The sequence below is a fragment of the Mustela nivalis genome, assembly GCF_964662115.1.
Source record: "Mustela nivalis genome assembly, chromosome: 3".
NCBI lineage: Eukaryota > Metazoa > Chordata > Mammalia > Carnivora > Mustelidae > Mustela > Mustela nivalis.
In genome coordinates, this window is record NC_139022.1 from 109,300,528 (window position 1) to 109,326,509 (window position 25,982).

General features: G+C 40.6%; 1 protein-coding gene across 1 annotated transcript; it reads left to right on the top strand.

Annotated features, from left to right (window-relative positions):
• Nucleotides 1-1,710: 1,710 nt before the first annotated feature.
• Nucleotides 1,711-24,569, top strand: SKP1 (S-phase kinase associated protein 1). Its single transcript, XM_082725798.1, has 6 exons — nucleotides 1,711-1,932; nucleotides 5,081-5,177; nucleotides 10,344-10,417; nucleotides 14,943-15,086; nucleotides 23,024-23,164; nucleotides 23,845-24,569. The coding sequence occupies exons 2-6, from the start codon at nucleotides 5,081-5,083 to the stop codon at nucleotides 23,878-23,880; spliced, it is 492 nt and encodes a 163-aa protein (XP_082581924.1). The 5' UTR covers nucleotides 1,711-1,932; the 3' UTR covers nucleotides 23,881-24,569.
• Nucleotides 24,570-25,982: the final 1,413 nt, after the last annotated feature.

A 25,982-nucleotide genomic window follows, 5' to 3' on the forward strand; every position in this document is an offset into this window, starting at 1 on the left:
TCCCCATGTGGCAAACAATATCTTATGTGTCTTTCCTGAGATAATCTATGAATATAAGAGCATATATGAATAAATGAAATCTGCATTTTAAAAAGAAGCATCTCTTGGTGATTCTAATATTGGGGGTCCCCAGACATAGTTGGAAAAATACACCTACTTCATGCTGGGTGCTCAGGCCAGGTGTGTGACCTGGCATTGCTCAGTCCTTCCTGCTCAGGATGTTTAACAAGACTTTGCAAGGTGCCACCCTGAATGCCATGGGCGCCGGAGCAAAGGGGCCGCAGTGGGCCTTGCCTAGGGGACCTGAATCCTGAGCTGCAGGGGGCAGGGCTGTGTTGTGGAAAAAAAGTATGAGAGCTTTAGGTCCTTTCATCTCCCTGCCATCAGCGGTGGCACCTGGCAGACACTGGATACCACAGCACGTAGACAAAGACCTGGTAACCCAAGAAGCAGCTTGGCCTCCCTGCCCAGTCCCATCCCAGAAGAGCTGTAGGCCTCTGATTTCTTTAGGAGGCCCTGTGTGGAAGTGTCTTTTGTCTCCCTGGCGTCAGGAATCCCATCACATGCCTGGTGGTTAGGTGAGACAGGCGCCTCAGTCTCCTAGGGAGGGGTGGCAATGTTCACCCAGCAGCAATGGGGTGGAGTCCCACAGAAGCCCTGACAGGATGGCAAGAGGCAGGTGCGGAGGGGAGGGGGGCAGTGTTTTGCCACGAACTCTAACCCCTTTCCTTTAGCGTTGGCTTCATCCTATGGACCCAGGGGACTTCAGGGAGCATCCCATACAAGAGTTCTGTGCACGCTGCACCCTGGCTGCTGGCTCCCCCCCAGAATCATACAGGACTGCCTCACACACACGTTTTCGCTCGGTACCTGACTGCTGAGTGAATCGATTTTCGCCGCTAGGGAGGCCTCCTTTTCAGACTTGGGGTTTCGCTGCAGCAATGGTTCTTGTGGCCTGGAGGCCTCTTTAGAAAACAAGGTAGGCAACAAGGCTGAAGAGCACTACACTCTGCTGTTCTGGATCCGTTCTAAGGCATAAAGCTGGGAAAGGGGGGCACCTGGGTGGCTCAGTGAGTTAAAGCCTCTGCTTTCGTCTCAGGTCATGATCCCAGAGTCCTGGGATTGAGCCCCCCCCACCTCGCGACACCCCCCCCCCCATCGGGCTCTCTGCTTAGCGGGGAGCCTGCTGGCCTGCCTCTCTGCCTACTTGTGCTCGCTCGCGCTCTCTCTCTCTCTATCAAATAAATAAATAAAATCTTATTTAAAAAAAAAAAGGCTGGGAAAGGGCAACACACTGCCCCTCATGGGTCATTGTGGAGAATGAGCTAACGCATGCCGGACCCCGGGGATTTCACTGAGATCCTAAGAGGAATCCCAGAGCCGTGAATGCCATCGCCCATCTGCCATTCTTCCTCCGGGTTCCCCCTCCCCATCACGAAAGGGGAGTCACCGTCCTCAACACGAACCCCTCCACGCCACACACCCACTCGCAGTTTCTAGGCTTTTCAGGACTGGGGTCTTTAATTCGGCTTAGGCCAGCCCCTGCCTGAAGGACCCTTGCAGGCTGCAGAATGCCCCAGTCAGCCACGGGTTCCTGCTTTCAGGACCTCGAGCCGCGCTTGCAGGAGTGCGGTGGGGTGGGGCGGGGGTGCGGGGGGCCGTGTGAGAACGAAGCCCCGCCCCCGCGCCGTCGCGCCCGTCGCCTGCCCACCCCGCCGTCCTCTGCCTGTGTCAGGCGATCTCGGCGGCCAGCCCCACCAGCTCTGTGACGCCACGGGCGCCGGGGTCCTCCGCGCCTGCGCCCGCTCTTATAAAGGCCGACGCCGCGCCGCGACGCCGTAGTGGCCTTGTTCTCCGCTCTTCTTCCCACGTCCGGGAGGCCGCTGTGTTTTTGTCAGCCTCCGACCCGCAGTCGGCCCGAGACCGAGCACCGTGAGTGGCCGCCGACCGAGCGGGAAGGGGCGGGGGCGCCGTAGATTGGCGAGCTGGGTGGCTGAGGCTTGGGCCTGCCGGAGGCGGGAAGCACTGGGCCTGGCCTCTCTAAGGCCCAGTGGAACCCGTCGCCCACCTTGTTCTCGGGAGGTGGCGGCAAGCCCCTCTCCTGGCCGTGCGTCCTCACAGCGCCTCGTGGGCGTAGGGGCTGGCGGGCGAGCTGGAGAAGGTGCGAGACGGGCCCGGGATTGGTCCGTCCTCGCACGGGGCGAGTGTCCGCCTGCGCGGAGCTTGGCTTCAAGGCCCAGGCGGCGGCCCAGAGCCTCCTTTGGCCGTGAGCCTGCCGGCCTCCCGGACCCAGGGCGGGAGTGGCGGCGGGACTTTGAGTGGAGGCCCCTAGGCTGGCGTGGGCGTGGGCGCGCGTTTGTTGTTTTGGTGTCTGGAAGGAGCGTGGCGGTGGGAGTCTGGGAGCGCTGGATTTTCCGCTCGCATCCTTTCTCTTCCTTTTATCTGGCGTTACTAGTCACCGGTGCTGTTAACTGTGCTTGGGCTACACTTTTGCCCAGCAGGCTGCTTGCTCCTTCAGAATATTTTTCTCCATTATTTTGCCATAACTTGGAGTTGGTGAAACAACTGTTGAAATAGCAGATGGTCTCACCATAGTGGTGTGACTTTTAGACAGCCCGATTCTTTCTAAGCCAGGCATTTTAAGTTTTACAGGAATTGGAGGTTGACCTGGAGAAGGGTCTCAGGTTTGGGTTTTGGGGTCATGAATTTTTCATCAGAGCCTCACAATAGAGTGTATCTGTGTCACAGAGCAGTGCATATTTGTCCATTCAGCTTTCAAAAGGTGTCAGAATTCGGGTCACTGAAAACACTGGTGTTTTCTTTACGTTGTTGATAGAATCTACCTCATGCCAGTCACGGAGGGTGATTGATTTTCCAGATAAGGAAATTTAGGAATTGTCTTGCAAGCATGTCAAATCAAGATCTCGTCCGTTATCAATACAGTTTTGAGTTGAATTCTAGCTCTATGACATTAAAAAAAGTTTCTCTTTGGGTGTTAAGTTGGGGATCACAAAATACATTCGATTACAGATTAATCCATTGCTGCCTGCTTATTTAATAAGATCTCAGCTCCCTTAAGAGTAACCTAATACAGAAATTTGACTATGACTAAGCAGATCCGGTTATTTACCAAGATTTATTTGAAAGAAATATGAAATGGTCATCGTGCTTAAAATTTTATCAACTGTATTGCCAGACTTGTCTTTCTTCAGTGTTCATTCCAGTACTATGGAATATAAAAAGAGTATAGAATGTTTTGTAATTAAAAATTGGGTTCACGTTAAAATATTTCTTTGGGGGGGTACCTTTTGTTATTGCCTTGTCACAGGGAAGGTCCTATGCTCTGGGCCCTTCTCTGTTGAATAGGACAACTGCATTATTGGCAAGCCCTAAGCAACATGGAGGAACAGACATATTTGTGAACTGAAAAGTGAAATCTGATTCTCTTCAACCATGGATGAGTGAGAGCAGGATATATCAGTGGCTGATTTTAAAACATAGTTTTACCTTTTTGCTTCCTTTCTGTAACAGCTTATTTGGGAGATGGAAATAATTGTCTAAGAAAAGGCAAATGAATATTTTAACTGATTTAATGGAGGCTTTGATCCTAAAATAGGTGCAGGGAATGTTTTAAATGCCAAATTCTACAGTTTTAATAGTGACATTGCAGGATTATGAATACCTGAGAAGCACGGTCCTTTTAAAATCTGTATTTGATATTTGAAGGGATTATGAAGTAATTTTCAGGTATTGCTGCCCTTCTTTCTTCCCTCAAGAATCTGAAAATAAATTGATTGCTTAGAACTTTAAATTGTAAAGAATTAGTTTTTGTTTTGTTTTGTTTTAGTTTTTGCTAGAACTTAAGTCCTTTGTAGTTAATTGCTTAGCTAATTTTTATCTAAGAGGTATCTTTTTCCCGATGATTCACAATTAATTTGAGTTAATAAATACATTTTTGAAGCAAGTAACAGGTAATTTCTATGAGGATTTTAGCAGAAAAACTTGGACACCTGCACAGTCAGTAATGAAAGGTAAAAAGGCCTGTTAAAGTTAAGTACCTTATTTGGTTTAGCAGATTAGATTTATTCTTAAAGATATTATTATCTTGTATATTTTACATTGATGCAAACATAAAACAAGAATCTCATACTCTCTTTGGATCACAACTCATTTTTCAATGGTAAGTCTCACTATTGGAAAGTTTGTATTTTATTTGTTAGTTTTGTTTATTTTGGACTGACCACCTCTGGTTTGCAGGTTGATTGTGGCAGCTAACTATAAAGATGAGAATAGTCCGTATTCAGTGACAGCAGAAAGACAGGCAAAGGGGTCCCTAGGTGATGCAGTCGGTTAAGCCTCCAGGTCTTGGTTTTGGCTCCAATCATGATCTCAGGGTGATGGGATCGAGCCCTATGTGGGGTTCCATGCTTAGCACAGAGTCTGCTTAAGATTCTTGCTCCCTCTGTCCCTCCCTCATGTGGGTATGTGCACACATGCATTGTTCCTCTCCTGCTCTCTTTATTTTTATTTTTATTTTTTTTTAAAGATTTTTATTTATTTGATAGAGATCACAAGTAGGCAGAGAGAGAGGGGGAAGCAGGCTCCCCGCTGAGCAGAGAGCCGATGTGGGGCTCAATCCCAGGACCCTGAGATCATGACCTGAGCTGAAGGCAGAGGCTTAAACCACTGAGCCACCCAGGCGCCCTCCTGCTCTCTTTAAAATGAATAAATTTTTTGAAAAATGCAGGCACAGACTAAATAAGTTTATTTAAAATATATTTTGCATTAAAAATATAGAATGTAAAAAAAAATGTAGACTGTAACTCTTAAATTTGTATCAGTAGTAAGTTCAGTAGGGTAAGCCTTAAAAACTTGTGTTCCTAGGAGCTATACTTCGAAAAATTGATAGCAACACTTCTGTGCTGGCCTCTGAATAGCCACTTGCAGTGTTTTACAGGGTTATATAGATAACTACTTGGCCTTAGGATTTTATACATAATTTCTAAAAACAGACTAATTGATGAAATGTATGAAAGGAATCTCTCTTAAATTTCAAATTCAATATAATACTTTTTTTTAGATGCCCTCAATTAAGTTGCAGAGTTCCGATGGAGAGATATTTGAAGTTGATGTTGAAATCGCCAAACAGTCTGTGACTATCAAGACCATGTTGGAAGGTAAATTTATTAGAAGACTTTGGCTAGGGAAAGAGGAAGTAATATTTAGTTGGAGATAACCTGTGAACATTGAATTTATACATGGCTCAATTTGTCATTAAATACTCAAAAGTATGAAGGAGTCAAGTTTACATTTTTTAAATTAAAGAATTAACTGCATCTTTCTGATACAGGACATCCTTTCTGCATTGTCTGAAATAATGTATTTTTTTCATCTAGGGAAGACCATACGCTAATATTAAAGTGATTTCCAAGCATCAGACAGTGGCCCAATTCTGTTTCAAGTGAATTTGGATTCACAGTTTCTAATGAGAAAAAAGGCTCTGAAAAAGAGATACCTTCCTGTATGGTATCTAAATACAGTACTTTGTTTCAGCAGAGAAGTAAGCTGAGTAGATGGTAAACTGAGATGTCTTTTTTTTTTAACCAAGTTTTCCATTTTGTCCATTTTGTCATTCCTCTGAAACTGCTACAAAGCATATACACAGCACATTGAAGAGGTAAAGTTAGAAAACAGGTCCTGAAATATTTTGAAACTTTAGTTAAAGTTAATATTAACCAGTGGAATGGTGGACATTAATAGTATATGGAGACAATTTGATTTCTAGCATTGGTGGAAAAAAAACTAACAGTAATAAGACTTCTCTTTAGTATTCAGATATCAAAGGTTTTCATGTAGCTTATGCTTAAGAGAAAAGTTACCTGTGAAGCACTAGCTATGGGGGTCAAAGGAAGGTAAGTGTGAAATAGTTTTTGTTCTTGAAGAATTTTTAAACTAGAAAGGGAGAAAGACACCAAACAAGACAGGCTGTCACGTGTAATTAGTATAATTAGTGTGGTGTGCCAAGGGGTGCTGGATTCTATCTTGGCTGATGTTATTTTTCAAGCTTATGGAGAAACTACAGTGGATAGTGCTAGTGAGATGGTACTTTCAAATCTAATAAAATTAGAATGTTTTGGGAGATTATTTTGAAGTAAAGTAGACAAGCTATGTTAGTGAAAAGTAGAGTTGAGGTTTTTAGTTGGGTTTATTGGTGTGGAATGAGATTATGATACTGTGGTTGGTAAAACTCAAGAATGGGTTTGAGAGAAATGGAAAGTGACTTTGAGGTGACTATGTTAGGTATGTTCCGTCCGCCCTTCCACTTCCCCAGAAGATTTTTGTAACAGTCTACTAGGCAGTTGAGTAGTATGTGGATCTTGGCCTCTGAGCTGTGGATTTCTGGAGATAACATAGACTGTGTGGTGTATTATAGGAGTATTTATGGGAGTAAATGAAGTTGGCAGTCAGCTATATTGGAACGGGAGGCAGGTGTTAAGCAAGTAGAAGTCAGAGTGGGGAATCAGTGGAGTAAGATTTATGGAAGCCAAGGGTAGAGGGAGGCGTTTTGAGGTGATCAGAATGATTATCACATTCATATACTGCACACTGGTCATTTGGAATTTCATAGTGAGAGGATTTCTTAACTTGCATTTATTAGGTGTGGTAGAGGCAGAAGCTAGATTGCAGAGGGTGTGTCTTCTATTTTCTAAGCTGGTGACTTCTGTTTGCTGATAAAAACCAAAGGTGTAACTCTTTTGGTAATTAGTACCAATCATGTGGTGCTTAGAGTTCTGTATCCTGGTAACTTAAATAAATAGATGACTTCTATTTTGTTGTAAACGCCTTGATACATCCTTCAGTCACTGTTCATCAAGTACCTGTTGAGTGAAGAATTATGGTATGGTCACTAATAAAGAGTGTGAAAACAATCCAGATGTCCCTAAAGGCAGGTGAATAAGGCTTTATGTAGAAGATGTGGAAACTGATACCAGAATTGCTGCCTGAATACTTTCTTTGGCAGTGAAAGTGCTCTTTATTTCATCTCAGTGTCTGGTACACTGATCTCTCCTGTGCTGCTTCAAAGAGGCATTTGCCTAGTGTAAGAACATAGGGCTCCTTGAAGGTTTTCCATGCCCCCTTTGATCACTGAAGCAAGTGGAGTGATAGACAGCAACAGTTAAATGATTCTTTTCTTCCATAGCCTTTGGGCATCAAAGGTGAATGGCTTTAAGTACTAGTGGCTTATATAGAATTCTAACCTGTTCAGGATTGGAGTCCATTGAATTTGGCATCTGCAGTATCTCTGATTATGAGTTTTTTGTGACTTAGAAAACAGAAATAAAACCTAATCACAGGATAATCAGAAGTGAAAATCTTGGCACGTGTACATGTGGATTGACTGATTTGTTCAGGTCCAGGATGTGGTATCAAGATACAGTTGTCTTTCAGAAGTCCTTGAAACTAAATAGCTTAAAGGCATGACTGTTGATACTTGTGAGTTCAGTCTAAAAGTAGAAAGACATTGTGCATCCTTAGTTTAAATGCTAGAGAAGTGATCCTAAGGACCTTATTTTTAATACAACTTACAAGCCTTCTTCCAAATAATGTTTGGATCTAAACCAGTTGGTCTTATCTATTATATTTCCTGTACTACCTTGATTCCCCAAACACAAGTCTTTTATATAGTATAACTTCTTATTCTCTCCTGATTAAGAATAGTATATAATAGTACAGGAAAAGCAAAAGTGGACTTAGTCCAAGTTGACACAGTCATTTTTATAGTTTTACTCTAGGTTGAGATGGGATCGGGAATAACTTTGGTAGAAAGGAGGAGAGTAAATGAGTGATCCATCTATCCAACAAAATAAGATAAATTTTGAATCTGCTCTGCTCTTTACCACTCCAGTGAAACTGCTTACTAAGCTCAGTGGCCTCCATGTTCTCAAGTGTATCATTTTCTGTTTGATTTCTCATCTAGACCAGTTGACCCCATTTGATCATCCCCTTCTACATTCCACTTCCAGGATACTTAGCTTTTTGTCTTCTCATCTTTATTGCTTTTAGTTCCCGAGGACTGGCTTGATCATTGGACCTTTTCATTATATTTATACTCCTTCGTTTCCTTGGTTATCTCACTTAGACTGATAGTGTTTTAAGTTATCTATACATCAGTTCCCCAAGCTATCTTCTTTTGATTTTTAGACTTGGCGTATTTAACTGCTTGGTCTACTTGCATACCTTTATAGGTACCTCAGACTTAGGAAACTAAGTTCTTAATTCCCAGCCCTTCAAAATACAGTTCTCTCATAGCCTTCCCCATATCAGTTAATGGCATCTCCAGTGGCAGTTTCATCCATCGAGTTCCTCATGTCATAAACCTTAGGTCTTCCCTTACTCACATTGTACTTGCCATCTGTCGGCAAATCTTTTTGCCTCTGCCATCAAAATGCATACAGAATTGGATCATTTCTTCTTCCATAGCTGTAAACCTGTAGAGGCCACCATCTTGTGCTAGGATTATTGCCAGCCCCATAGTTTATTTCCTTCTTTTCTCTGCTCCTCACTGTCATCTCTTCCCAGTACAGTAGCCAAAATGTTTGAGACCCTGTTACCGCCAGGACTCCTGTCACTGTTCTCATCTAGTTCTTTCACCCTTGCTAACCATGCTCTAGCAACACTAGATTGCTTAGTGTTAATAGAACATGCCAGAATGTCCTCTCAGAAGGCCTTTGTGTTTGTGTCTTCTACTGCTTAGGTGTTCTCTCTCCTTTAGGATTTTGCTACACAGTATCATCTTGTCAGTGAGACATCTTGAGGAGTTCTATCTAAAATTGTAACAATTCTTTTCTATCCTTCCATATTCATTGCTGACTCTCCACTGCCTAGGACACCTGTTACCTATCAAAAATTTAAATGGTTTGACTGAACACTGGCCATGTCAGCATAACTGATACTCAGCTATAAGCAGTATAGAGCTGAACTAACTTTTGGCCTCTAATATTGGTACTTGCTAACTACTAATTAACTGTGGGCAGCTCTTTTTTAAGTCATGTAGAAACTGGAGGACAGACACATTTGGCGTGAAAAAATACTCTTATTTAGAATCTTTACATAATAAGGATTTTAAATTTTAAGTTTTTTCTTTGAACTTAACCAATCACTTTGAGAATTTGAAAGTTAGACTTTTTATCAGAACAACCTGTAGATTCAAAATTATAGATAATGTGTATATGATGAATAATGGGTATACATTGAAATCGAATCCCTCAACCCACATTGTTGTTAACTTCCCTACACATAATATTAATAATTTGTTACGTATACTTCTGGAGATATTTTAAATCTAAATATATAAGTGTAGGGGCACCTGGGTGGCTTAGTTAAATGTCCGCCTTTGCCTCAGGTCATGTTCCCAGGGTCCTGGGATCAAGCCCCATGTACCAGCACCCTGCTCATCGGGGAGTCTGCTTCCCCCTCTCCTGTTCCCCTGCTTGTGCATGTGCTCTCTCTGTCAAATAAATGAGATCTTTTAAAAAAATTTTTTTTTTAAATAAATAAATATATACGTCTATCCCCACTTTTATTCAGATAACATTTTCTTACACCTGGCTTTTAACAGCTTTAATCCCGAAATCATACCAAGTATGTATGGAGCTGCCTGCCTTATTTTTGTCAGTGGCTGCATGATTTGTTGTGTATGTATATATACATATTTGGGCTTCGGGTTTTAATAGATTGAGATTCTGTTACTTGAAATGATTTTTATTCTGTTTTTCTAAATGCCCATCTAGTGATGGGTAGAAAAAGATGGTAGAAAAAGTAAGGATAATGGTCTGGATTTGATGCCTCCAGCCCGCATGGCTTTCTAGTCAATTCTGTTTATGTAATATTCGTGTGTTTGTCTATTCATACAACTTTATATAGTTTTGTGTGGTTTATGGACCTCTTGTTAGGAACTGCTAGTTTTTATTTTTTTTTTAATTTTTTTAATTTTTTTTTTTTAAAGATTTTATTTATTTATTTATTTGTCAGAGAGAGAGCGAGAGAGAGCGAGCACAGGCAGACAAAGTGGAAGGCAGAGTCAGAGGGAGAAGCAGGCTCCCTGCGGAGCAAGGAGCCCGATGTGGAACTCGATCCCAGGACGCCGGGATCATGACCTGAGCCGAAGGCAGCTGCTTAACCCAACTGAGCCACCCAGGCGTCCCAGGAACTGCTAGTTTTTAAATGCTCATAAGAGAACTATTTTAAGTAGAATACTTTTCATGTTTGTTACTTGTTTGAGATATCTGGTTGGTGTAAGTACTAGAATCGGGAAATAATGACAAGTCTCTTGGTTTTCTTAGATTTGGGAATGGATGATGAAGGAGATGATGATCCAGTTCCTCTACCAAATGTTAATGCAGCAATATTAAAAAAGGTAAGGCAACAGACTGTGTACTTGAATATGTACATTTCTTTTGTCATTGAACATCTGGATGGTCTTCCTGTATTGCTGCATAGGTAGCTTCCTTACATAGGCGGATTAGGACTCTAAATGTCTGTTGTAATTATTTAATCAGGCCCTGTGAATATTTGATTTGTGTAGTTTTGTTTTGTTTTGTTTTGTTTTTTTGAGTAGGTTCCATCCCCAGTGCAGAGCCCAATGTGGGGCTTGAACTTAGTACCCTGACATCAAGACCTGAGCTGAGATCAAGAGTCAGACACTTAGACTGAGCCACCCAGTTACCCTAAGTTCTGTAGTCTTTTGTTGTTTTTTGATTAACATATAATGTATTACTTGTTTCAGGGGTAGTTCTGTAGTCTTTTTGATATAACATTTAAATTACTGAAGTATGACTATATGTGCTTAGTAAAAAGGAAACATTTTTTTGTTTGTCCACTGGATAGCTATAGCCTCAAAGGAGGTTGAGAACAAATGTATCCTCACCCTTGATCACCTTACCTTGTGTTTTAAGGATAAAAGGCTCTTGGCATTGAATAGAATCTTAGTGTTCCAGGATACATGGCTCCATAACAGAATCAGGTATTTAATGGGGTACTCATTTGGAGAAACAGCACCCAATTTTTACAAGGCAGAGGAAATTAACTAGGCTTAGAAATGGGAATGGTTGGTTCCATTTGGCCCTTTTCTCAGAGATTTTCAAAAGTCATTAGCCATATGCAATTTCATCTTCTACTTTCTCTTGACTCTGGTGTGAGATGCAGCTGTCCTGTGTATTTTTCCATATCTTACCATAATTGACTATTATCAGTTCTTTTAATTGCCCTGAACCTAGGTTAAAGAGTGATTCTCTAAGTCTGAACATTTTTTACGCATGTTACTGACCATTTATATTTTCTTCTTTGTTTTCCCTTGCATGTCGTTTTTACGGGCTTTTAAAAAATTGTTATAAATACATAATATAAAAATTACCATTCTTAACTTCCTTAGGTGGACAATTCAGTGGCATTAAATACATTTGCACTGTTGTGCAATCACTATGACTCACTGTCTCCAGAAAATTTTCATCATTGCAAACTGAAACTGTACCCTTTAAACAACTCCTCAATACTCCCTGTCTCCAGCCCCTTGTAACCTCTATTCTGTTCTCTGACTCTATGAATTGGACTGTTGAGGGTACCTTCTAAAGTAGGATTATACAATATTTGTCTTTTTGTTTCCAGTTTATTTTACTTGGCATAATGTTTTCAAGGTTCATCCATTTCGTAGTCTAGTGGGCTTTTTTTTTTTAAGATTTTAAATTAAAAAAAATTTTTTTTAAAGATTTTATTTATTTATTTGACACACAGAGAGAGATCACAAGTAGGCAGAGAGGCAGGCAGAGAGAGAGGGGGAAGCAGGCTCCCTGCTGAGCAGAGACCCCTATGCAGAACTAGATCTCAGGACCCTGAGATCATGACCTGAGTTGAAGGCAGAGGCTTAACCCACTGAGCCACCCAGGTGTCCCTTTAGTGGGCTTTTTATAGGAGTCATTTATATAGCATTTCTATCACTTTGTGTTCTCTTATGTCATTTTACAGTATTTTATGGTTTAGAAGCTTTATATTTTATGTAGTTAGAGCTTCTGGGTTTTGTCTTGCAATTAACATTATATTTTATACTAATGTAAAGTGCATCTAGAAGGACTTAGGTTTGCACTCATTCAAGTGCTGGTATTTTTTAGGTGCTGGAGGTATAGCAGTGAGCCAGAGACAATCTTTGCCCTTAGGAAATTAACATTCTAAAACTGGGGGAAATGTGTAATGTAAGAAATATGTCATATGGGAAAGCTATGGATTATAAGGGGGTTGATTGGTGGAGAATTAGCAGTTTTTAAAATAAAATGGTCAGGAAATGCCTTACTGAGAAGTTGATCTTTTTTTTTTTTTCTCCCGAAGATTTTATTTATTTGATAGAGATCACAAGTAGGCAGAGAGAGAGAGGAAGAAGCAGGCTCCCTGCTGAGCAGAGAGCCTGATGCACAATGCAGGGCTCGATCCCAGGACCCTGAGCTCATGACCTGAGCCGAAGGCAGAGGCTTAACCCGCTGAGCCACCCAGGTGCCCCGAGAAGTTGATCTTTGAATAAAGAGATGAATATGTGGAGGAAGAGAATTGTGGGAATTGGGAACAAGTGCAGTGACCCCAAGACAAGAGCATGCTCTACCTTTTGAGCATAATGAATAAGCATGGAGTTAGTACAGAAGGTCAGTTGATGGGTTGGGTGATATAGAGCCACTTCTGAGAGTAAGTTTTTTTAATCTGTTTGCATTGTTAAGTCTTAGGCATATTTAAACTTATGCATTGAATAATTAAATGATCTAAAAACTGTAAAAGTACACAGTAAAATCTCCCATCCTTGTCTCTATCAGACCTGAAACACCCTCAAGTAAGAATAATCAACATTAATTTCTTAGTACTCTTGTAAGAGTTTTTTTTTTTAAGATTTTATTTATTTATTTGACAGACAGAGATCACAAGTAGGCAGAGAGGCAGGCAGAGAGAGAGAGGGAGGAAGCAGGCTCCCTGCTGAGCAGAGAGCCCGATGCGGGGCTCAATCCCAGGACCCTGAGATCATGACCTGAGCCGAAGGCAGAGGCTTTAACCCACTGAGCCACCCAGGCGCCCCTGTAAGAGTTATTTTTAATGCCTATGTAAACAAATTCCTGGTTTTTTTTTTCCTTACACAACTGGAATACTTCTTAAAAAGATACTGTTTATTTCATAAAGACTCGTATTTTGGCTCTTTCTTCCAGAAATAGTTCTTTCCTTTTTTTTACCTCCTAACAATATAATTTTTCAGCTCTGCCATTTTTTTCAGCATTATTTCTCTAGCATTATGTACTATGAACTAAATTTAATCATACAGAAAATTGATATAACACAGCAAATACCCTACCACCCAGATACCACAACTTAACACTTCTGGTGTTGATTTTGGTCTTTATGATGGCACATGTGGTCTAACCTGCTTCCTGAAACTTGATATATGTTTACTTCTTTGTTTTGTTTTTAACTTTTTTAAGTTTTTTTTTTTTAAGATTTTTGTTTCTTTATTTGACAGAGATCACAAGTAGGCAGAGAGGCAGGCAGAGGGAGAAAGAGGGGGAAGCAGGCTCCCCACTGAGCAGAGAGCCCGATGCAGGGCTCAATCCCAGGACCCTGGGATCATGACCTGAGCTGAAGTCAGAGGCTTTAACCCACTGAGCCATCCAGGCACCCCAGGATTTTTTGTAACAGAGAGAGAGATCGCTTCTCAGCCTTTTGGCTAAGATCAAGTGTAACAGAGAGGGAGATGGCGAGAGAGGTAACACAAGCAGGGGGAGTGGGAGAGCCTGGGCAGGGAGCCTGATGCAGGCTCAATCCCAAGACTCTGGGATCATGACCTGAGCTGAAGACAGACGCTCAATGACTGAGCCACCCAGGTGCCCCTGTTTACTACTTTGTTCTTATACTCAGTAGTCTTATGGTATTTAGAATTGCTTGGTGATAATGTATTCACATCCTCATCTTCACTAGGTAGTTGCTAGATTACTTTTCAAAGGTGTTACACCATTTTACACTCTCCAGTATAAAAGTTCTTGTTGTCCTTACAGTGTTGCTCGTGATGAGTATCAAAATTTTAATTTGGGGGGGGGGCTCATTCTAAAGTGGGACTTGACTGGAGTGTTGATTTTTGTATCTAATGAGAATGAACATTTTCTCCAGTTTGAGTATTCAGATTTCCTTTGAATAGCCTGTTCATATCTGAGGCCCGTTTCTTTGTAGTGTTTTTTTTTTTTTTTAAGATTTTATTTATTTATTTATTTATTTTTAAAGATTTTATTAATTTATTTGACAGAGAGAAAGATCATAAGTAGGCGGAGAGTCAGGCAGAGAGAGAGGAGGAAGCAGGCTCCCGCTGAGCAAAGAGCCCGATGCGGGGCTCGATCCCAGGACCCTGAGATCATGACCTGAGCCGGAGGCAGAGCCTGTAACCCACTAAGCCACCCAGGTGCCCTGTAGTGGTTTTTTTCCAAGGAACGTGGGGCTCAGACTCACGATCCTGAATTCAAAAGTCACATGCTCTGCTGACTGAGCCAGCCAGGTGCCCACTTATTAGTGATTTTTAAGATTTATGTTCTAGAGGGTAATCCATTGCTGCTTGTTCATGTTGCACATATTTTCCACTCATTATCCTGTCTGACTTCATGTATTTTTTTGTGCAGGAGCTTTTTAATGTGGTCGAAGTAATCTCTCTGCCTGGTTTTTTTTTTTTTTTTTTTTTTTTAAGATCTTTTAGCCTCTAGGGTTGTGAGGATTCCTCAAGCTTCGGTTTTGCTTTTCAAGCTCAGCCAGTAATTTGCTTACTCAAGTCAGCTTCTAGCTAGCTCTTAGCCCATTGTAGGAATAACTCTGCCCCAGTAGTGGAACGAGTATCTTGTGACGTAATGCCAAAAAGGAATGAACTTTCTTTGTTCCAGGTCATTCAGTGGTGCACCCATCACAAGGATGACCCCCCTCCTCCTGAGGATGATGAGAACAAAGAAAAGCGGACAGATGATATCCCAGTTTGGGACCAAGAATTCCTGAAAGTTGACCAAGGAACACTGTTTGAACTTATTCTGGTATGTTTTTAATGCATTCTTTAAGATCTCTCTAGTTCAGAGCCTTATCACTTGTAACAGTTTGTTAAATTCATTGTTACTGAACTTTAATTCTCTCTAAACTCAAATGCAGTGGTATATTTAAATTCACATATTAACAGTCACGTTAAATGCAAATGGTCTAAACACAAGGGTACAGATTATCACGTTGGATTAAGGAAAAAAAGATTCAGCTATGCTGTCTCCAGAACACCCACTTTAAAGACACACTTAGTTTTACAGGGTGGAAGAGTAAATTACACTACTAGTAATCAAAAGAAAACTGTAGTGACTATTTTAAAGTAGATTTCAGAGCAAAGAATATCACGGAGGTTAAAGAGGGTCATTGCGTAATGATAAAGGGATCAGTCCATTATTAAGAGGCTAGTATAGGGGGGAGGAGTCAAGATGGCGGAGAAGTAGCAAGCTGAGACTGCTTCAGCTAGCCGGAGATCAGCTAGATAGCTTATCTAAAGATTGCGAACACCTGAAAATCCATTGGCAGATCGAAGAGAAGAAGAACAGCAATTCTGGAAACAGAAAAACAACCACTTTCTGAAAGGTAGGACTGGCGGAGAAGTGAATCCAAAGCGACGGGAAGATAGACCCCGGGGGGAGGGGCCGGCTCCCGGCAAGTAGCGGAGCAACCGCGCACAAAATCAGGACTTTTAAAAGTCTGTTCCGCTGAGGGACATCGCTCCAGAGGCTAAACCAGGGCGAAGCCCACGCGGGGTCAGCGTGGCCTCAGGTCCCGCAGGGTCACAGAAGGATCGGGGGTGTCTGAGTGTCGCAGAGCTTGCGGGTATTGGAACGGGAAAGCCGGCTGCAGAGACAGAGCCGACAGCAAGCTCACAGCTCGGTGTTACCTTGAACTGGTCGCAGGCTCGGTGAGCTCGGAGCGCGGCGGGAGGTCAGGCAGACGGGAGTAACTGGGCGCTGTTCTCTGAGGGCGCACTGAGGAGTGGGGCCCTGGGCTCTCGGCTCCTCCGGGCCGGAGACCAGGAGGCCGCCATTTGTATTCCCGTCCTCCGGAACTCTACGGAAAGCGCCCAGGGAACAAAAGCTCCTGAAAGCAAACCTGAGCGGATTACTCACCCCGGCCCCGGGTAAGGGCGGTGTAATTCCCCCTGGGGCAAAGACACTTGAGAATCACTACAACAGGCCCCTCTCCCAGAAGATCAACAAGAAATCCAGCCGAGACCAAGTTCACCTACCAAGGAGTGCGGTTTCAATACCAAGGAGAGCAGCAGAATTCCAGAGGAGGAGAAAGCCAAGCACGGAACTCATGGCTTTTTTCCTGTGATTTTTTTTAGTCCTGCAGTTAATTTAATTTTTTCTTTTTCATTTTTTTTTTTTTCTCGCCTTCAGGTAAAATTTTTTTTTTTAACTGTTACCTTTTTCTTTTTTAACGATTTTTTACTAGTTTATCTAATATATATATTTTTCTTTTTTATATTTTTCTTAGGTGTTTTCTTTTTTTAAAAAATTCTTTTCTTTTCTTTTCTTTCTTTCTTTTTTTTTTTTTTTTTTGCTTTTTTGCTTTTTGCTTTTTTTTTTTTTTCTTTCTTCCTTTTTGAACCTCTTTTTATCCCCTTTCTCCCCACTCACGATTTTGGATCTCTTCTAATTTGGTTAAAGCATATTTTCCTGGGGTTGTTGCCACCCTTTTAGTATTTTACTTGCCCCTTCATTTACTCTTATCTGGACAAAATGACAAGACGTAAAAATTCAACACAAAAAAAAGAACAAGAGGCAGTACCGAAGGCTAGGGACCTAATCAATACAGACATCGGTAACATGTCAGATCTAGAGTTCAGAATGACAATTCTCAAGGTTCTAGCCGGGCTCGAAAAAGGCATGGAAGATATTAGAGAAACCCTCTCGAGAGATATAAAAGCCCTTTCTGGAGAAATAAAAGAACTAAAATCTAACCAAGTTGAAATCAAAAAAGCTATTAATGAGGTGCAATCAAAAATGGAGGCTCTAACTGCTAGGATAAATGAGGCAGAAGAAAGAATTAGTGATATAGAAGACCAAATGACAGAGAATAAAGAAGCTGAGCAAAAGAGGGACAAACAGCTACTGGACCACGAGGGGAGAATTCGAGAGATAAGCGACACCATAAGACGAAACAACATTAGAATAATTGGGATTCCAGAAGAAGAAGAAAGAGAGAGGGGAGCAGAAGGTATACTGGAGAGAATTATTGGGGAGAATTTCCCCAATATGGCAAAGGGAATGAGCATCAAAATTCAGGAGGTTCAGAGAACGCCCCTCAAAATCAATAAGAATAGGCCCACACCCCGTCACCTAATAGTAAAATTTACAAGTCTCAGTGACAAAGAGAAAATCCTGAAAGCAGCCCGGGAAAAGAAGTCTGTAACATACAATGGTAAAAATATTAGATTGGCAGCTGACTTATCCACAGAGACCTGGCAGGCCAGAAAGAGCTGGCATGATATTTTCAGAGCACTAAACGAGAAAAACATGCAGCCAAGAATACTATATCCAGCTAGGCTATCATTGAAAATAGAAGGAGAGATTAAAAGCTTCCAGGACAAACAAAAACTGAAAGAATTTGCAAATACCAAACCAGCTCTCCAGGAAATCTTGAAAGGGGTCCTCTAAGCAAAGAGAGAGCCTACAAGTGGTAGATCAGAAAGGAACAGAGACCATATACAGTAACAGTCACCTTACAGGCAATACAATGGCACTAAATTAATATCTCTCAATAGTTACCCTGAATGTGAATGGCCTAAATGCCCCTGTCAAAAGACACAGGGTATCAGAATGGATAAAAAAACAAAACCCATCTATATGTTGCCTCCAAGAAACTCATTTTAAGCCCGAAGACACCTCCAGATATAAAGTGAGGGGGTGGAAAAGAATTTACCATGCTAATGGACATCAGAAGAAAGCAGGAGTGGCAATCCTTATATCAGATCAATTAGATTTTAAGCCAAAGACTATAATAAGAGATGAGGAAGGACACTATATCATACTCAAAGGGTCTGTCCAACAAGAAGATTTAACAATTTTAAATATCTATGCCCCCAACGTGGGAGCAGCCAACTATATAAACCAATTAATAACAAAATCAAAGAAACACATCAACAATAATATAATAATAGTAGGGGACTTTAACACTCCCCTCACTGAAATGGACAGGTCATCCAAGCAAAAGATCAGCAAGGAAATAAAGGCCTTAAACGACACACTGGACCAGATGGACACCACAGATATATTCAGAATATTTCATCCCAAAGCAACAGAATACACATTCTTCTCTAGTGCACATGGAACATTCTCCAGAATAGATCACATCCTCGGTCCTAAATCAGGACTCAACCGGTATCAAAAGATTGGGATCATTCCCTGCATATTTTCAGACCACAATGCTCTAAAGCTAGAACTCAACCACAAAAGGAAGTTTGGAAAGAACCCAAATACATGGAGACTAAACAGTATCCTTCTAAAGAATGAATGGGTCATCCGGGAAATTAAAGAAGAATTGAAAAAAATCATGGAAACAAATGATAATGAAAATACAACGGTTCAAAATCTGTGGGACACAACAAAGGCAGTCCTGAGAGGAAAATATATAGCGGTACAAGCCTTTCTCAAGAAACAAGAAAGGTCTCAGGTACACAACCTAACCCTACACCTAAAGGAGCTGGAGAAAGAACAAGAAACCCTAAGCCCAGCAGGAGAAGAGAAATCATAAAGATCAGAGCAGAAATCAATGAAATAGAAACCAAAAAAACAATAGAACAAATCAACGAAACTAGAAGCTGGTTCTTTGAAAGAATTAATAAAATTGATAAACCCCTGGCCCGACTTATCAAAAAGAAAAGAGAAAGGACCCAAATAAATAAAATCATGAATGAAAGAGGAGAGATCACAACTAACAACAAAGAAATACAAACTATTATAAGAACATACTATGAGCAACTCTACGGCAATAAATTTGACAATCTGGAAGAAATGGATGCATTCCTAGAAACATATAAACTACCACAACTGAACCAGGAAGAAATAGCAAGCCTGAACAGACCCATAACCAGTAAGGAGATTGAAACAGTCATTAAAAATCTCCAAACAAACAAAAGCCCAGGGCCAGACGGCTTCCCGGGGGAATTCTACCAAACATTTAAAGAAGAACTAATTCCTATTCTCCTGAAACTGTTCCAAAAAATAGAAATGGAAGGAAAACTTCCAAACTCATTTTATGAGGCCAGCATCACCTTGATCCCAAAACCAGACAAGGATCCCACCAAAAAAGAGAGCTATAGACCGATATCCTTGATGAACACAGATGCGAAAATACTCAACAAAATACTAGCCAATAGGATTCAACAGTACATTAAAAAGATTATTCACCATGACCAAGTGGGATTTATTCCAGGGCTGCAAGGTTGGTTCAACATCCGCAAATCAGTCAATGTGATACAACACATCAATAAAAGAAAGAACAAGAAGCATATGATACTCTGAATAGATGCTGAAAAAGCATTTGACCAAGTACAGCATCCCTTCCTGATCAAAACTCTTCAAAGTGTAGGGATAGAGGGCACATACCTCAATATCATCAAAGCCATCTATGAAAAACCCACCGCAAATATCATTCTCAATGGAGAAAAACTGAAAGCTTTTCCGCTAAGGTCAGGAACACGGCAGGGATGTCCATTATCACCACTGCTATTCAACATAGTACTAGAGGTCCTAGCCTCAGCAATCAGACAACAAAAGGAAATTAAAGGCATCCAAATCGGCAAAGAAGAAGTCAAATTATCACTCTTCGCAGATGATATGATACTATATGTGGAAAACCCAAAAGACTCCACTCCAAAACTGCTAGAACTTATACAGGAATTCAGTAAAGTGTCAGGATATAAAATCAATGCACAGAAATCAGTTGCACTTCTCTACACAAACAGCAAGACAGAAGAAAGAGATATTAAGGAGTCAATCCCATTTACAATTGCATCCAAAACCATAAGATACCTAGGAATAAACCTAACCAAAGAGACACAGAATCTATACTCAGAAAACTATAAAGTACTCATGAAAGAAATTGAGGAAGACACAAAGAAATGGAAAAATGTTCCATGCTCCTGGATTGGAAGAATAAATATTGTGAAAATGTCTATGCTACCTAAAGCAATCTACACATTTAATGCAATTCCTATCCAAGTACCATCCATCTTTTTCAAAGAAATGGAACAAATAATGCTAAAATTTATATGGAACCAGAAAAGACCTCGAATAGCCAAAGGGATATTGAAAAAGAAAGCCAACGTTGGTGGCATCACAATTCCAGACTTCAAGCTCTATTACAAAGCTGTCATCATCAAGACAGCATGGTACTGGCACAAAAACAGACACATAGATCAATGGAACAGAATAGAGAGCCCAGAAATAGACCCTCAAATCTATGGTCAACTCATCTTCGGCAAAGCAGGAAAGAATGTCCAATGGAAAAAAGACAGCCTCTTCAATAAATGGTGCTGGGAAAATTGGACAGCCACATGCAGAAAAATGAAATTGGACCATTTCCTTACACCACACACAAAAATAGACTCAAAATGGATGAAGGACCTCAATGTGAGAAAGGAATCCATCAAAATCCTTGAGGAGAACACGGGCAGCAACCTCTTCGACCTCTGCCGCAGCAACATCTTCCTAGGAACAACACAAAAGGCAAGGGAAGCAAGGGAAAAAATGAACTATTGGGATTTCATCAAGATCAAAAGCTTTTGCACAGCAAAGGAAACAGTGAACAAAATCAAAAGACAACTGACAGAATGGGAGAAGATATTTGCAAACGACATATCAGATAAAGGACTAGTGTCCAGAATCTATAAAGAACTTAGCAAACTCAACACCCAAAGAACAAATAATCCAATCAAGAAATGGGCAGAGGACATGAACAGACATTTCTGCAAAGAAGACATCCAGATGGCGAACAGACACATGAAAAAGTGCTCCATATCACTCGGCATCAGGGAAATACAAATCAAAACCACAATGAGATATCACCTCACACCAGTCAGAATGGCTAAAATCAACAAGTCAGGAAATGACAGATGCTGGCGAGGATGCGGAGAAAGGGGAACCCTCCTCCACTGTTGGTGGGAATGCAAGCTGGTGCAGCCACTCTGGAAAACAGCATGGAGGTTCCTCAAAATGTTGAAAATAGAACTGCCCTATGACCCAGCAATTGCACTATTGGGTATTTATCCTAAAGATACAAATGTAGTGATCCTAAGGGGCACATGCACCTGAATGTTTATAGCAGCAATGTCCACAATAGCCAAACTATGGAAAGAACCTAGATGTCCATCAACAGATGAATGGATCAAGAAGATGTGGTATATATACACAATAGAATACTATGCAGCCATCAAAAGAAATGAAATCTTGCCATTTGCAACAACATGGATGGAACTAGAGCGTATCATGCTTAGCGAAATAAGTCAAGCAGAGAAAGACAACTATCATATGATCTCCCTGATATGAGGAAGTGGTGATGCAACATGGAGGCTTAAGTGGGTAGGAGAAGAATAAATGAAACAAGATGGGATTGGGAGGGAGACAAACCATAAGTGACTCTTAATCTCACAAAACAAACTGCGGGTTGGTGGGGGGAGGGGGTTTGGGAGAAGGGGTGGGATTATGGACATTGGGGAGGGTATGTGCTTTGGTGAGTGCTGTGAAGTGTGTAAACCTGGTGATTCACAGACCTGTACCCCTGGGGATAAAAATATATGTTTATAAAAAAAATAATAATAAATAAATAAATAAATAAATAAATAAATAAATAAATAAAGAGGCTAGTATAGTCCTAAATGCTAAAAGAATTTCCAAAAAGTGAAACAAAAACTAATAGAACTCAAAGGATAAATAGATAAATCCACTATCTGCTGTCTCTCCTTAATTGATAAAACAAGTAGAATGAGGAAGGATATAGAAGTTTCAAATAATACTATTGACAAACTTGTTCTGATAGACATTTATAGAACATTAAATCTCATGACAGCAGAATACATCGTCAGGTGTATACGATTAGGATCGACATGTTTGAGGTAAAAAACAAGTCTCAAATTTGAAAGGATTCAAGGCATACACCCTCACTGTGATTTCCAATCACAGTGAAATTAAATTAGAAGTCCATGAGCAAAAGCTATCTGGAAAAACTTAAGTAACTTCTCAGTAACCTATGAGTCAAAGAAGAAATCGAAAGAAAAATTGGAAGAGAGAATTAGAAATTTTATGCCAGAAAGTATTTTGATCTGAATGGAAATAAAACCCAACTTAAGAGAATGTGTGAGATGTAGCTAAGTAGTATTCAGAGGGCAGTTGGTAGCTGAAACACCTATATTGGAAAAGAGGAAAAGTTTCATTAAAGAAAAAAGTAAAGGAAAAAAAGTTTCAAATCAGTGATCTAAGTTTTTACCTTAAACTAATCAAAGATGAAATTAAACCCAAAGAAAGGAAATGTTAAGAGGTAAGAGCAGAAATTTATATAAAGAGAAAACAAAGAAAACCAAAGAATCTAAAAGCTTATTCTTTGAGAAGATCAGTAAAATGCAATGCTGTTACTGCTTCTGCCTCTTTGAATATTTTTGTTAAGATTTGCCATGTGGTGCTTGTGTGCCCATGAGAACACACATACACACACCCACAAGTAGTGGCCATTTAAGGTAGTGTGTTTTGCTTAAGGCAGCAGCAGGATTCCCTATTATAGGAGGTGTAATGAAGGGGATGTATGAAAATATTTCACAAAAGAAGCTGATTTTCCCTTTAATTTCACAAACTTAACTTGTATTTTTAGCTTAATTAGGTATGGATTTACAGTCACTAACCTTGGATTTAGTTTAAAACATCACATATACTTTAATGAAAACAATCACTTCTAGGCTGCGAACTACTTAGACATCAAAGGTTTGCTTGATGTTACATGCAAGACTGTTGCCAATATGATCAAGGGGAAAACTCCTGAGGAGATCCGCAAGACCTTCAATATCAAAAATGACTTTACTGAAGAAGAGGAAGCCCAGGTAGGTTGCTCACTGCTTGTTTCTGATCACATGCTTTAAAAAAAAACAAACAAACTCAAAACATGCCTGGAGAAGATGTATCTCTAACAAGGAGACTTAATTTGAAGGATGGTAATAGGTACTTTCTCTGTCATAAAAATACTCTTGTTGAGAGACTGTCCTGTCTTTGAGTCTAACCACATACATGCTACTGCTCTTCTATAAGCATAAGAACAATTAGCTTTCAACCATAGGGGCTCTTTGGTATTTCCTCCTTCACAGTTCCTGGTTTGGGCACGTGGGACCTTAAAGGTAACCCGTAACTGTGTGACTTCAGGATCGCAATCCCTGTGGGTGTTCTGCCAGGATACTTGAAAGCTAAGACTTGTGAATGGGAGAAGAAATGAATCACAGTGTTGACACAGCTACAAACTGAAATAATGTGAATGAAGTATTTGAATTTGCTGTTAGCTCTGGTGTCTGAAACTTTAATTGCCCATTGCCTTTGCTTTTTTGATAATTTCAGCAGGGCAGAATAAAAACCTAGGGAGGCGAAGAAGGGTAAGGAGGTGTACTCATAACTGGATATTTTTCTAGTTTTCCGTCTGTCCCTTTGTGACCTTCCTCACAGGCTGTTAATGAATCATTAGGTAGTAGTCTTAAGACTACTTAAGGTACTTCCTTATATCTGTCTCTTCTAGGTACGCAAAGAGAACCAGTGGTGTGAAGAGAAGTGAAAAGTTATGCCTGACACTGTAACACTGTAAGGATTGTTCCAAATACTAGTTGCACTGCTCTGTTTATAATTGTTAATATTAGACAAACAGTAGACAAATGGCAGCAGCGAATCAGTTGTTTAAGCAGAATATTGTCCTCCTTGCATGTGTAGTTTGAGTACAGATTCCAAACTTAAGGCTGAGTTTCTTCTAGTACGATCAAAAGTTTTTTTTCTTTGCTCTAAATAAACCTGAACTGTGAGTTCTCTGTAGAAGGTGGCATTTTGGGCTTTCCCTCTCTTTGTAAAGCGATTTCTGCCTAGTTTATTGTCTAGTTAACTTTAGTTTAATGACCTTTTAAAAGTTGGCATTGTAAATAAAACAAGTTGAAAAAAGTTTTCTGAAATAGAATTAACAATGTATTATCTTTATTCATGAGTTGGAAACTGGAAAAAGGCTACTTGAGGTAAATGTTTTGAGTGGGATTATTAGGGTGTCTTCCAGCTTCCTGGAGTCAAGGAGTACCGCTGGTATTGATTAGCCTGTATGTAGCAGGGCTCCCTTAATTGGATAAGGACTTGTTTTTGCATTTTTAATTCTCAGCTTGGAATATGTTGGCTAGAGACTCAGTTACTACTAAATTTGTGGTTTGGGGGGGAAATGTAACTAGCCAGTGTGTTAGCTTTTCGATTAAAATTACAAATAACCCATGCAGTGTGTCATCTTTTTATAATCAGTGATCCCATGTGGGGGAAACTTCACAGTACTTGCATGTAAAAAAAATAATTTAACCTTTAACCTTAAAGTGTCTGGAAAAACCTAGAAAGCATCCATCACGAATGCAAGATACTTTCAATAAAAAATAAGTTATGTAGTAGGTGGTAAATGGTTTGCTTTTTTGTACTTAACTGTGTCTCTTCACTTACTAAATGAGTTAAGTATATGTGTGGTCGTGTAGCTGGAGACAGCTTGCAGGAAGTTCATGTCCTAGCTTGCTGGAGGCTGCTGACCTAGCAGCTGGGTTCTGATAGACTCAGGTCTCTCCTGATTGTCATGATCTGGTTCACTGGAACCAGTGCTTTAGTTCTTAACTGGTGTGTGTGGCTGTACAGAACTGCACTGCCCCTGTTTACAGTAGAACAAAGTTGTCCTGGTGTTTGAGATGGCTTCCAAATTATTCCTTTCTTCCTCCTTGTGTTCCCTTTTTTCTTGCTTTCCCATTTAGCATCATCTGTATTCACATGTAGTCTTACCGCATTCTCTTCATGTTTACTGTGAGCTGTTTTCGCTCAGGTTATTTGCTGATAGTAGTTTGCTTTTATAGTTCATTTCTTGTTTGCCTCGCATCTGTATCTGACTTAATAAAGTCCCAAATACTGTCTCAGATGAATTCCTATTTGTTGTCTTTACCAGAGATTGCAAATTACAGCCCATGCGTGGATGAAATCCAGCCCATGACTTATTTTTGCAGTCTCTGTTTCGGTTTTATGTTTTTAAAGGATTATTAAAAACTCAATATAGTAGACTGAATTTGACCAACAAGCCTAAAATGTTTACTCCCTGGCCTTTGAGATAAAAAGTTTGCCAGCCCTGATGACTTCTTCTGGATTCCTCATTCCATTTATTCTCAGGAATCAAGCTTGTTTTCCATTGTCCTGAGTTCTCTTGGGAAGGTAGCAGAATTCAGTCCTAGTTGGAGTATCTCATCTGTTAATTACCACCATAAGGGTCAGTTCTTGCACAGAGTGTAACGACCCCCAGCAAAATCTCTAGCATGATCATGAAAAATATAACTCTTAACTGAAAGTTCAGGATCATTAACTCATGCCTTGTCTAGTTTGGAAAGGAAATAATGGCTTCCAGGAAACAAAAGCTTATTCTCTATTCTCAATTTGTATAACCCCCAAGGATGGTTGGGATTACAGGACTAAATAATGGCATTACCCATATTTAAAGGACACTGGGATTTTTTTGAATAGGTAAGACTGAGTGGACAGACAATACAGTAGTTAAGATTTTTGTTCCCTTCCTGATTTTCTGTAGGCTATGGCCCTAGGCTTTAAAAAAATATCCTGACGGGGCGCCTGGGTGGCTCAGTGGGTTAAAGCCTCTGCCTTTGGCTC